General features: G+C 56.2%; 1 protein-coding gene across 1 annotated transcript; it reads right to left on the reverse strand.

Annotated features, from left to right (window-relative positions):
• Positions 1 to 1283: 1283 nt before the first annotated feature.
• LOC128897526 (zinc finger protein 252-like) lies at positions 1284 to 2707 on the reverse strand. The gene is made up of 2 exons (XM_054164980.1): positions 2684 to 2707; positions 1284 to 2639 (listed from the first exon to the last, which is right to left on the reverse strand). The coding sequence occupies exons 1-2, from the start codon at positions 2705 to 2707 to the stop codon at positions 1284 to 1286; spliced, it is 1380 nt and encodes a 459-aa protein (XP_054020955.1).
• Positions 2708 to 13090: the final 10383 nt, after the last annotated feature.

Consider the following 13090-nt stretch of genomic DNA (forward strand, 5'->3'; position numbering starts at 1 on the left):
CTCTAACCATGGCTGGTCATTCCACAGCTTGTCACCAGCAAGTCTGATTTTGTCCCCCTCTTCTTTCAAGTCCAGTTTAAAGGCCTGCCAGGGAGCCCTGAAAGCTCCTGAGCAAAGACCCTCTTCTCCCTGGGAGAAAGATGAATCCCATCTGTCCCCAGCAAGCCTGCTGCTGTGCTGCCCATCCCATTGTTAGACCCCAGAGCAGTGGCAATGACACCAGCCACAAAGCCATGGATTCACAGCATAGGTCTGTCTCTTTCTGCCAGTGTTACTGCCTGCAGATGGAGGCAAGAGGAGCAAAGAACCTGTGCCCCAGACTCCTTCCCCAGCTGTCTCCAGGCTCTGATGTCTCTGGATCCCTCTTGGACTGTGGATTGTGGCTTCATCTCCACCCACATGGAAAAGCAGAAATGGCTAAGAGTCCAAGGGTTGGACAATAGAAATATGTAAAACTATAAATATCTGCTTCTAAATCTATTTCCCTTTTTGCAACTCTTAGGCCAGGGTTCATATCAGGGGAACTGCAGGGCACATGCTGGGGCTGGGGGCCACTCCACTCCCTTTTCAGGGTGGTTGCAGGATTTCAGTGAGACATTTGTGCCCTTCAAAAGTGACAGCCCCATCACAATACTTCACTCCCTGGGACACACGTGGCTGTGGTGGCAGGGCAGGACATCCCCGTGTCCTACCTGCTACAGACACCCCCGTCTTCATGAAGCTGAGGAGCCTGTGCTGACCTGTGCCCCAAATGCACCAAATGCCCAGGGTGGGGCTGAAATATGAAGACAGAGATGCCTCTGAGACCCTCCCAAGACACCAAGACAGATTAAAATCTCACCAAAGACCTCCCTGAACTGGGCACACAGCTCCAGCCACAGGCCTAGGAAAGAAATGTCCCCAAGAATTGGGCATTTTGGAGAGGAATGTCTAAAAGAAAACCAAAATAAGACAAGATTCTGTTAATTTGAGGGGTTTAGCATTACAGCTGGGCAAGGGACAAAGGAAAGGGACATTTAGCCTGGGGAAACCCAAAGTACAGGGCAGAAAGCATACAAATCCCAGCAAAGCTCAGTCCAGCTTCAGTGGTGGTGATGGCTGTGCTGACTCATCACTGTTAATTATTCTCATCATCACTCAGTGGAGTTTAGGGGAGAGTGGGGTGTTTGTTCCTGCTGGAGCCCCCAGAGTCTGAGAAAATTGGGTGCAAATGAGGTGACCTTGATTCAATCTGCTGGAAAAGGTCCCCCATGGGGGTGATGTTTACCCAGGCAGTGCTGGGGTCACTGCTCTTCTGCATCCCTCAGCTCAGGCTGGTCACTGGCATGGATGCGCATGTGCCGGCTGAGGTTAGATCTGCAGCGGAAGCTCTTGCTGCAGGCGGTGCAGGGGAAGGGCTTCTCACCTGTGTGGACAAGGCTGTGCCGGCTGAGGGAGGCCCTGTGAGTGAAACACTTGCTGCAGTCACTGCAGACGTAGGGCTTCTGGCCGGTGTGGATGCGGCCATGACAGAGCAGCTGGGAGCGCTGGCTGAAGCTCTTACCACAGTCAGCACAGGTGAAAGACTTCTTGCCAGTGTGGACATGGAGGTGACTTTTGAGGGTGGCACTGTGCCTGAAGCTCTTGCCACAGGTAGTGCAGCAGTAGGGCTTCTCCCCAGTGTGGATTAGGTGGTGCTGGAGGAGGGTGGAGCTCTTAGAGAAGCTTTTGCCACAGTCGGCACAGCGGTATGGCTTCCTGCCGCTGTGAGTGTGGTGGTGCTGCGTGAGGGTGTGGCTGGAGCTGAAGCTCTGGCCGCACTCAGCACAGCGGTACGGTCTCTCCCCTGTGTGCATGCGGCGGTGTCGGGTGAGGTTGGAGGCCTGGCTGAAGCTCTTGTCGCAGACGGCACAGACATATGGCTTCTCCCCAGTGTGGATCCGCATGTGCCTCACCAGGTCTGAGCGCCTGGCGAAGCTCTGCTGACACTTGCTGCAGGAGTTGCCAAGGACGGCAGTGGTTGCTGGCTTCTCTCTGCTGGGCAGCTTGTGGCCCTTGGAGAGGTTGTTGCTGAGGTTGTGGTCTGACCTGCAGCTCAAACTCTCATTGGAGGTGTCAGGATTGCAGGGTCTCTTGCTGGTGTGGCCACAGCGGTGCTCTGAGAACTGGGAGACATGGCCGAAGGTCTTATCACAGTCAGTACAGGCGAAGGGCTTCTTGCCGCTATGGGCATGCCAGTGGGTAATGAGGGTCTTGCTCCAGCAGAAGCGCTTGCCACAGCCAGCACAGCAGTAGAGCTTCTCGCCGGTGTGGACGCGGCGGTGCCGAAAAAGCTGGCAACTCATGTTGAAGCTCTTGCCGCAGTCAGTGCAGCTGAAGGCTTTCTGGCTGGTTTGGACCTGCCAGTGAGCGATGAGCATCGAGTTCCCCTGGAAGCTCTTGCCGCAGTCATCACAGATGTGTGGCCTCTCGCTGCTGTGGACACGGCGGTGCTGGAGACAGTTGGAGCCACGGTGGAAGCTCTTGCCACAGTCGGTGCAGGCAAAGGGCTTCTTCCCGGCATGGCCATGCCAGTGGGCAATGAGCGTCAGGCTGCGAGTGAAACTCTTGCTGCAGCCAGCACAGCTGTAGGACTTCTTCCCGGGCTGGACACACTGGTGCTGGGTGAGGGTGGAACTGAGGCTGAAGCTCTTGCCACAGTCACCACAGACAAAGGGCTGGGCACCATGGTGGGGACAGCAGTGCTTCCTCAGCTCCGAGCTTGGTGGGGAGCTGAGTCCACATTCAGGGCACCGATTTGGCTGCTTTGATGGTACACAGGGGGCTGATGTGGCTTTGTCTTTCTCCTTCCCCTGCTCTTCCTCATCATACTCCTCCTTGTACTTGTCATCATTCTCATCTTCCTCATCCTCCTCCTCCTCTTCCTCCTCCTCCTCCTCCTCCTCATCCTCATCTTCCTCCTCCTCCTCCTCCTCTTTGTCTTCATCAGTTTTGTCTTCCTCCTTTGCTTCCTTGGGGCTACACTTCAGATCCTCCAACTCTGCCAGGTGATTCTTCTCCTTCAGGCTCTTGCCCAGGTGCTTCTGGGTGGCCATGGTGGAGGGAGAAGGGGCACCCCTGTGCCCTCAGGCAAGGCCCTGGGGACCAAGCAATAAGAGACGGACAGATGGATGGACTCTGTGTGTGTGGACAGCCAAATAGCCTCTGACACCCAACACTTGCCTGGATGTAGGGAGTCAGATGCCTAATTTCTATGCTGAAATCCCTGGTACTTATTTAGTGGGGGTCATCTACCTTGTTCCTGAGTCCAGCAGCAGTGGCAGGTCAGTTCCTGGCCCAGGCCCTGCCCACTCATCTTTCCCAGCTCAGATAAAGCAGGTGGTGGTGCTGACCCAGGAAGCCCAACCCTCCCAACCCCCTCCCACCAACCCAAATCTATACTGATGAGAGCAGGAGAGTTCTGTTCAACTGGGCAGATCTGCAAACTCTTCCATTGCCCATCCCAAGGGGCAGGGGTGATAGAGAAAGAACGACAGGGCCCCACCCACACAGGAGCAAAGGGCTCAGACAAAAGGACTGACCTACAAGGGGTGGCTTAGCACTGCCCACACTCCTACAGGAGAGCCAGGCCTTGCTGCAGGCAGCTCCAAAGGCCAGCAGCACAAGCACAGCAGACAGGCAGTGCTCCTGAAGTTGGGATGGATGTTTGCAGTGGAGATGCAGCTCCTTCTCAAGCAGATAACCTCCAGTAGACATCTGCAGGGCAGGCCCATAAGAGGGGGGACTCCAGGCAGCCTCTCTCAGGCCTTGGCTGCAGTTTCATCCTGCTGGAAGATTAAAAGATGCTTTACAAGATAAACTTTCAGGGGTTAGAATGGGAAACTTAAAAGGACACACCCAAGGTTTTGTCAAAAGGAAAAGGGTTAAGAAAGGATCCAGATTTCACAGCTGGGCTGGGGAGTGGGAGGTGATGTCACACCTGGGTAAGCACTGGGTGTTGCCAAAAGATAGCAGGAGCATGGAGATAAGGGAATGGTGAATTTCTACCTTCATATGCAAAGTTAGGAGTGAAGAAATGACTGCCTGACTTTGTTCCTGTTCCATGCACAGAATCACAGAAGGTTAGTGGCTGGAAGGGACCTGAAAGATTGCCCAGTTCAATGCCCCTGCAGAGCAGGATCACCTATACCGGTCCACACAGCAACTCATCCAGGCAGGTCTCCAATATCTCCAGAGAGGGAGACTCCACAACCCCCCTGGGCAGCCTGTTCCAGGGTTCTGTCATCCTCACAGGGAAATTCTTTTTCCTCCTGTTTCCATGGAACTTCCTCTGCCTCAACTGCCACCCATTGCCCACTGTGCTGTCATTGGGCATCACCCAGCAGAGCCTGGCTCCAGCCTCTGGGTACTCACCCTTTACATAAACATCAATGAGCTCACCCCTTTGTCTCCTCCTCTCCAAGCTAAAGAGCCTCAGCTCCCTCAGTCTCTCCTTGTAAGGAAGATCTTCCACTCCCTTAACCATTTTTGTACCTCTGTGCTGGACTCTCTCAAGCAGTTCCCTGAGGTCCTTCTTGAACTGAGGGGCTGTAGCAGGAAAGGGTTAACTCAAGTTTGATTAGAAGTACCCAGCTGCCTGGGAATAATTGGTGTTTGATTAGAAGCTCCCAGCTGCAGGATAAGAGTAAGGAATAACAGGCACCTCCAGGTTCCTCTGCTTATAAACTGAGCAGGGATGGGAATAGATTGAATGTGTCGGCAGCTGGAAACAGGAAAAGCAACTTCACAAAAGCAGCCTCAACAGAAGCCAGAGCTGAGACAGCAGCCCAGCTCCAGCCTCCACAGCTGCTTCAGTTCCTGCTCCCCTCACTGCTTCAGCTTCTCCAGCTTCAGCTCCAGCATAACCAGCTCCACTCAGCAAGGGAGTGGCTCGTCCCTCACCTCCCTGTCAGCCACAGATCCTGTCTCCAGCAAGGGGACAGGGAATGACAGTGTCACACTGCAGACAGACCCATCACTGGTCAGGGGGTGGAAACTACAAGTACCAGTCCTGGGCTCGGAGCAAACACTGCTCCACACTGCTTTTGCAGGACACTCTGGTTAGAGTATGGTTGTATGCTTGATATGCTTGTGTGCTGTTCATACAGTGCGTGTGGTACATGTAGCTCACTGTGCTTGTGTGAGACAACCTAACCCACATGGGATAAACCTTAACAGGGGGAACTGATGCCCCAGGTCTTTCTTTGCTCAAAATCAAGTGGGTGGAATGTGGCAAAGGCTGCATTACGACACTGAGACTCTTGAACCTGTCCAGAGAAGGGCAATGAGGCTGGGGAGAGGCCTCCAGCATAGGCCTGTGCTAAGCACTGGTTAGGCTACACCTTGAGTCCTGTGTCCAGTTCTGGGCTCCTCAGTTTAAGAAAGATTTTGAGATGCTGGAAGGTGTCCAGAGAATAGCATCAAAGCTGGGGAGGAGTCTGGAGCACAGCCCTGGGAGGAGAGGATGAGGGAGCTGGGGTTGCTTAGCCTGGAGAAGAGGAGGCTCAGGGGAGACCTTCTTGCTCTCTACAACTCCCTGAAGGGAGGTTGTAGCCAGGTGGGGGTTGGTCTCTTCTCCCAGGCAAGCAGCACCAGAACAAGAGGACACAGTCTCAGGCTGCACCAGGGGAGGTTTAGGCCGGATGCTAGGAAGAAGTTCTTCACAGAAAGAGTGCTTGGCCATTGGAATGTGCTGCCCAGGCAGGCGGTGGAGTCACCATCACTGGAGGTGTTTAAGAAGAGACTGGATGGGGCACTTGGTGCCATGGTTTAGTTGATCAGATGGTGCTGGGTGATAGGTTGGACTCTATCTCAAAGGTCTTTTCCAACCTGGTTAATTCTATTCTATTCTTTGTGCTCTTTACCCTGTTTTGCTCTTTGGTGTTCTCTTGCCCCTTGCACATGCTCTGCCCTTGTGCAGGTGCTCTGCCCTTGTCTGCAGGGCAGAGAGAAGCCTTGCTCCCCAGGAAGAGCTGTCGCGCCTCAGTTTCCCTGGGAACCAGCAGAGAGTCCTTCACATCAGCTGCACTGAAACTGCAGCCAGCTTAGCATTGCACCCACAGTCCCACCAGCAGGAACAAGCTGCCTAACCACATCTTGAAGGGACAGAGACCCAGGAAGCCAAGCCAGGAAGCACTTGCCTCAATCCCTTCCAGCAGCTCTAAGCATGTCTGCTGCAAGCACAAAGCTGCAGCCCTGCGAGCCAAAGCTGCTCCCTGCGCCTGCTGCTCACAAAGCCAGAGCCGCGTCCAGCCGCTCCTGCGCCAGCTGCCAAGGCACAGGAGAAGGAGCTGCCCATCTCTCCACACCTGCGAGCCAAGCACCAGGGTGATGATCCAGAGCACCATCCCTGCCCTGCCGCGACCGCCTGAGCATCCTGGACAGCCTCATAGGCTTCCACGCCGTGGGAAGCTTGCCACCCCCCGCAATCGCACATCGTGTCCGGTGGAGGCAGGGGAGCTGCTCCCCCACAGCATCCTGCAAGCGCTGCAACACCAAGGGACCTGCCTGAGAGCCTGCTCCAGGTGAAACAGCCTCCAGCACAGCCCTAGGGAGCCCACGCCACACCCCTGCCGCAGCAGGAGAGAGCTGCCTCTACTGCACCCAGAATGGAGCACACCCAGAAGCCAGCACAGCACCAGCCCAGCTCCCCCCAGCATCGACCAGCCCAGCTGCCAGCCTTCACCAGTGCATGAGAAGCTCAGCATGAGCTGTCAGTGGGCACTTGCAGCCCAGAAAGCCAATCAGATCCTGGGCTGCAGCAAGAGAAGTGTGGCCAGCAGGGCAAGGGAGGTGATTCTCCCCCTCTGCTCAGCTCTGGAGAGACCCCCACCTGCAGTACTGCCTCCAGTTCTGGAGCCCCTGTTACAAGAGGGATCTGGAGGTGCTGGAAGGTGTCCAGAGAAGGACCACAAGGATGAGCAGAGGGCTGGAGCACCTCTCCTGTGAGGACAGACTGAAGGACTTGGGGCTGTTCAGTCTGGAGAAGAGAAGGCTCCAAGGTGACCTCATTGTGGCCTTCCAGTATCTGAAGGGGGCTACAAGAAGGCTGGGGAGGGACTTTTCAGGATATCAGGTAGTGATAGGACTAGGGGGAATGGAATGAAGCTGGAGCTGGGGAGATTCAGGCTGGAGGTGAGGAGGAAGTTCTTCCCCATGAGAGTGGTGGAGCCCTGGAATGGGTTGTCCAGGGAGGTGGTTGAGGCCCCATCCCTGGAGGTGTTTAAGCCCAGGCTGGATGAGGTGTCCCTGCCCGTGGCAGGGGGGTTGGAACTAGATGATCCTTGTGGCCCCTTCCAACCCTGACTGAGTCTAGGATTCTGTCTCTCTTTTCAGGGCTCACACATTTGACATCCATTTGGGTTCTGTTTCAAGTCCCTGCACTTCAGCCCACGAGGCACTGCCACGCGTGGATTGTAAAGCAGCAGCCCAGGTAATGCACCAAACCATACCTGGGGAGTGAAAAGTGCTTCAAGTCTCTTTGAAAGGTTCTTTGAATTGTTTGTGCCTGACACCCAGACTCACTGCTGTATTCAGCTGCCAGGTGTCTTGTTGAGTCGCCCCCTAGTGGACAAAGGGCAGACTGCACCCCAGTTCTCTCACTGAAAAGCTCTTTGTTAGTTTTCTATATTGTAAATCATCTTTTGAATACATAGAACAAACCAGGTTGGAAGAGACCTTCAAGATCATCGCATCCAACCCATCAACCAATCCAGCACCACCTAATCAACTAAACCATGGCACCAAACACCCCATCAAGTCTCCTCCTGAAAACCTCCAATGACAGCGACTCCACCACCTCCTCAGGCAGCCCATTCCAATGTGCAATCACTCTCTCTGTATAGAACCTTTTCCTAACATCCAACCTAAACCTCCCCTGGTGCAGCCTAAGACTGTGTCCTCTTGTTCTGGTGCTGGCTGCCTGGGAGAAGAGACCAACATCCATCTGTCTACAACCTCCCTTCAGGGAGTTGTAGAGAGTAATAAGGTCACCCCTGAGTCTCCTCCAGGCTAAGCAACCCCAGCTCCCTCAGCCTCTCCTCACAGGGCTGTGTTCCAAGCCCCTCACCAACTTTGTTGCTCTTCTCTGGACACGTTCCAGCAAGTCAACCTCCTTCCTAAACTGAGGGCCCCAGAACTGGACACAGGACTCCAGGTGTGGCCTAACCAGTGCAGTGTACAGGGGCAGAATGACCTCCCTGCTCCTGCTGGCCACACTGTTCCTGATGCAGGCCAGGATACCATTGGCCCTCTTGGCTGCCTGGGCACACTGCAGGCTCATGTTCAGCCTATCGTCGACCAGCACCCCCAGGTCCCTCTCTGCCTGGCTGCTCTCAGCCACTCTGACCCCAGCCTGTAACACTGCATGGGGTTGTTGTGGCCAATCTGCAGAACCTGGAACTTGGATGTGTTCAATCTCCTGCCCTTGGACTCTGCCCATCTGTCCAGCCTGTCAAGGTCTCTCTGCAGAGCCTCTCTACCCTCCAGCAGATCAACTCCTGCCCCCAGCTTGGTGTCATCAGCAAATTTACTGATGATGGACTCAATGCCCTCATCATTCTAATTTGGTTCCAAACTGTCTAACTCCAGCACTTTATGGAATGATGGCCATGACCACACACTAGAAACTGCAGGTGGATATGCACTGTTAAAAGGTTGATAATGTTACTAGTAATAAATAATTAATACTTCATATTTGACAATTCAGCCTAATAACCATGACATTCAGTCAGCTTTGGGCTGAGAAACACTGTCCTGGACTAAACCAGCCTCATTATCGTGCTACAAAGCACAGCTCCTAGCTGGGAGACCCCTGCCCAGAATAAACCACCCACCCTCTGTACATACACAGGGAACTGAACAGCAGCTGGAGCTTGAATGGAAGCCAGCAAGAGACTGACCAATGGAGCCTCAGCAGGTGTTGCCATCAGGCATAGCTCATGCCCTGCACTGGATCAGCATCCACCAGGAATTTCAGCTGTGTGCGGTCTTTGTGGCAGTGCCCCCAGCAGCCCAGCTTGTGCAGCTCTGCACTCCAGCAATGGCTGCTTGCCAGTGCCAAACCCAGCCTGCAGGAGCTTGATTCCTGATGTCACTGACAGGATAACATCAGGAGCTGCACAGGCCAGGGCCTGCTCCTGCCCTCCCAACCACTCAGGCCCCTGATGAACCATGAATCACTGCACAAAGGATGCTTGCCCCAGATGGACCCCTGACATGGCCACCTGTGATGTCACAAAATGCTGCAGATGCCAGGTGCAGGCTCATGCTGGATCAGGTCAGGCTGAGTGAACTGGGATGTCACAGGCATGGCAATGTCAGCTCTACCCACAGCCCCTGAGCTTTCCCAAGGGAAATGTGGAAAGATATGGACTGACTCCAAGTATGCCTTTGGGGTGGTACATGCCCAGGGAGCCATCTGGGAAGAACCAGGACTGCTGTCAGCTCAAGGAACAGGTATTAAATGTGGGGAAGAGATACTGAGGCTGCTGGCAGCAGGGCAAGAGCCAAGCAAGGCAGCCACAATGCACTGCAAAGAGCACCAGGAGGGGAACACCAGTCAAGAAAGAGGCAATGTACTGGCGAACAGCTCACAGGGTGGCCAGGGAGGGGAGGAAGGTGGCAGAGTTGGATCCTGGATGCTAAACTGTCAGTTGAGCAGCAGAAATGAATCAAAGACCTCTTAGGGACCAGGGTAGGAAAGGGCTGGGCCAGGACAGCAGGTGGGAAGTTAATCACACCTACTAACCTCCTCTGGGCATGTGCTCAGGTGCAACAGGCAAAGACTCATTGGGGAATGGAAGCTCTGTGTGGAAAACTGGTTCAGGAGTGCCTAGCACCAGAATTATCCACCCCAGGAGAGCAGGGAACCAACAGTGTGAGGAGTGCCTGAAAGCTAAGCCCAGGGGAAGGAGAGGAGTTAGGCTGGCACAGATCAGCAAAGGAAACGACCCACGACAACAATGGAAATGGATGTCACTGAGCTCCCAAGAAAGGGGGATCCAGGTACCTGTTGGTACTCACTGACACCTCCCCTGGCTGCCCAGCAGCATTTCCCTGTGCACAAACAAAGCTCCAGAGGCTACTAACACAGAGTTACAAGAGGCAACACCTCGCTCTGGGGCACTGCTGCTGTTTCCTCAGACAGAGGACCTCATTTTGGGGCCAGGGTGGTAGAGCAAGTAAGTAGAATCTTAGGGATGGATTGGCAACTCCACCCCCCCTATACTCCACATTCCAGTGGGCAAGTGGAGGAAATGAACCATTTAATCAAACCCCAGACAGTCAAAGCTGGGCAGGAAGCAAACCTCCCTTGGCCACAAGCATCACCAAGTGCCCTGCTGCAAATTCAAACCAAGCAAAGGACAAAGGAGGGGTTGAGCCCATTTGAAATCTTGCTTGGAAGGCCTCATGCAGTAGGAGCTATGGAGCCCTCTGAACCAGGGCCATGCAGTGAGGAAGTGTTGAACAAGGAAGCTCAGCAGATTGATAAGAGCCTGAGCATTGTTACCAACCAGGTGACTGCAACCCAGGTGAGAGGCTTAGACAGACCAGGCCCTGATGTGGAACCCAGAGACTATGTCCATGTCAGATCTCTTTCAGAGACCCCTCTACAGCCCAAGTGGCCAGGACCATATCAGGCGTTGCTGACATCCTGCACAGCCATTGAAACCAAGGAAGCAGCTGCCAAACGGCCACACCACCACACCCCAGGCAAGAAGGCTTCAGTGGGAGAATGGAAACTCCAATCCCAGGGCCCCCTGCAGCTCAAGCTGCATCGATGGTTGTGGCCTCTTTGTTGGTGAACACTGCTGAGGGATGGGAAGGAAATAGCTACTGAAATGTTACTCAAGAATTGGCTTTGCAAACTAATCTTCCAACTGCTGGAGATGCACCCAGCTGACCCCAGGCCAGATGAGGGCCCTGCTACTTGGGGTAGCTTCAAGGAATGGGACTTGGGAGCCACCAGTCTGGCTGACTACATCTGATAGTGGTTCCCAAAAGAGTCAACATGGGAACTCCTCCTCTCCAACCTAAGCCTCCCCTGGCACAATTTCAGGCCACTTCCTCTCCTTCTACCACTTGACACTAGGCACAAGAGCCCAACCTCCACCTCACTGTAGCCTCCTCTCAGAGAGCTCCACAGGCCAAGGTCTCCCCTCAGCCTCCTCTTCTCCACACTAAACATCCACAGCTCCCTCACCTGCTCCTCACCAGCCCTGCTCTCCAGACCCTTCCCCACCTTTCTTGCCATTGTCTGCACCTGCTCCAGACCCTCAAAGTCCTTCTTGGAGTCAGGGGCCCAAATCTGACCCCAGCGTTCCAGGGGCTCCTAAGCTCAGGCTCAGCACAGCACCCACGCCTGACACCCCCACGGCACCCAGCACACAGCCTGCCCACAGCTCCCCCCCACGCCTGGCCCTCAGCCCAGCCGCTGTCCTTCGGCACAGCAGCCGCCCGGCAGCTGCCGGCACAAAGCCTCCGACCCCCCAGGGCTCCCCCACACCCCCCCACAGCAGCCTCTGCTGCCAGCCACCCCCCAGGCTGACCACCACCTCCTGCACACAGCAGCCCCCACAGCGCCGCTGCCAGCTCAGCTCTGCTGCCAGCCCAGCCCCCAGCAGAGGGACACAGGGCCAGGGCCAGCCCCTGCAGCCCACCCATGGCTCCGCCTGCAGCACAGCAGCAGCCAAAGGGGGCCTGCAGCTGCCCCTGGCAGGGGGAGGCAGCAGCACAAGGAACCCCCAAACACACCCACCCCGACCCCCCCACGACACCCACCCACCCCCAACACCTCTGCCCTACTCCACACACCCCCACAAACACACACACCCCCCACAACCTGTCCACAGACACACACAGCTCCCCACAACCGCACCCACCCCCTCGCAGCACCCCAGCACTCCCCACCCCGACCCACACCACAGCCACCCCCCGCACCAACAGCTCCCAACACACAACCCTACAACAACCCTAAGCACCCCGCTGCACCCCGACCACCCTCCCGCACCCCACAGCCCCCAATACCTCCCCCCTAAACCCCACACCCCCCTCCTCAACTCCACCACACAACCCTCACACCCCGACCCTTCCCACACTCACCTCACCAGCGCCTCCCAAGCCCCACACATTGCCTCACCCCACCTGCAGCCCGCACAAAGCCCAGGCACAGCACCAGGCCGACCGAGAGCTCAGCGCACACCAAGCTGCCGGCCCCGGCAGGCTCCTGCCGAGCAGAGAGCGCTGCGAAGGAGGCCCCGGCCCGGACCCTCCGCCTCAGCCGCCCACGTGGCACTGGCAGCGCCAGCAGGGCTGGGGCCGCAGAGGAGGTCCCGCCCACGCCCGGGCAGCCGCAGCCAATCAGAGGCGCCGGAATAGCCCAACCACGCCTCCAATTCGCAGCGGGGACCCGCCCCTGCCGGCCGCGGCAACCATTGTTGCTGCCTCGCGGCGAGGCCGCGGACCGCTGGAGCAGTGTCTGGGCTGTGCGCGCGGACATCGCTGTCGCGACAGAGCGCAGGGTCGTGAGGTGTGTCGGGGCGGGAGGGGCCGAGGGGGCCGGGGAGCACTGGGTGCGGCGGCTATGGCTCAGGGACCAATTTGTGTATCTGCCCTGCACAAGCGCTGTGGGGTCCTCCAAACCCCTCCTCAAACTTCCTCCTGCGGCCCCAAGTCTTCTCTCTCCAGCCTGCAGTCAGAACTTTCTTCCTGACCTGTGGTCAGCTTAGAGACTAAGGAGAAAAGCTCAAAAGCAACCCGAGACCAAACCAACCTGATTGCAACCCGAGACAGGCTGCTGCGAGGGCTGGAGGTAACCCCAAGATGTTCCGCAGCAGGCGGTGGGAACCTGGGTACTCAAACACAAAGGAAGGAAGGAAAACCTCAAGCCTGAGCTCTGCACGCCCCGCGCAGCGCCGGGGCCCAGCAGCTCAACGCTCCCCGGCTCTCAGCATGAGCCGGGGCTCGCCCAGACCCTTCCCCGCTCCGCTGCCGCCGCCCTCAGCCCTCCGGTACTGCCGCCGCTCCCTTGGGCGCTGCTGTTGGCTCTCTTGGGTCCGTGGGGGAGTTGTAC

Source organism: Dryobates pubescens, chromosome 11 (assembly GCF_014839835.1).
Source record: "Dryobates pubescens isolate bDryPub1 chromosome 11, bDryPub1.pri, whole genome shotgun sequence".
In the NCBI taxonomy this organism is placed as follows: domain Eukaryota; kingdom Metazoa; phylum Chordata; class Aves; order Piciformes; family Picidae; genus Dryobates; species Dryobates pubescens.

What these genes read in the sequence shown, in the direction of transcription:
- LOC128897526 (XM_054164980.1), bottom strand. Translation starts at nt 2,707, where the DNA reads ATGGTGCCCAGCCCTTTGTCTGTG. An exon ending in TGCCCAGCCCTTTGTCTGTG is followed by an intron (nt 2,640 to 2,683) that starts GTGACTGTGGCA and finishes ACCCTCACCCAG; the next exon opens with CACCAGTGTGTCCAGCCCGG.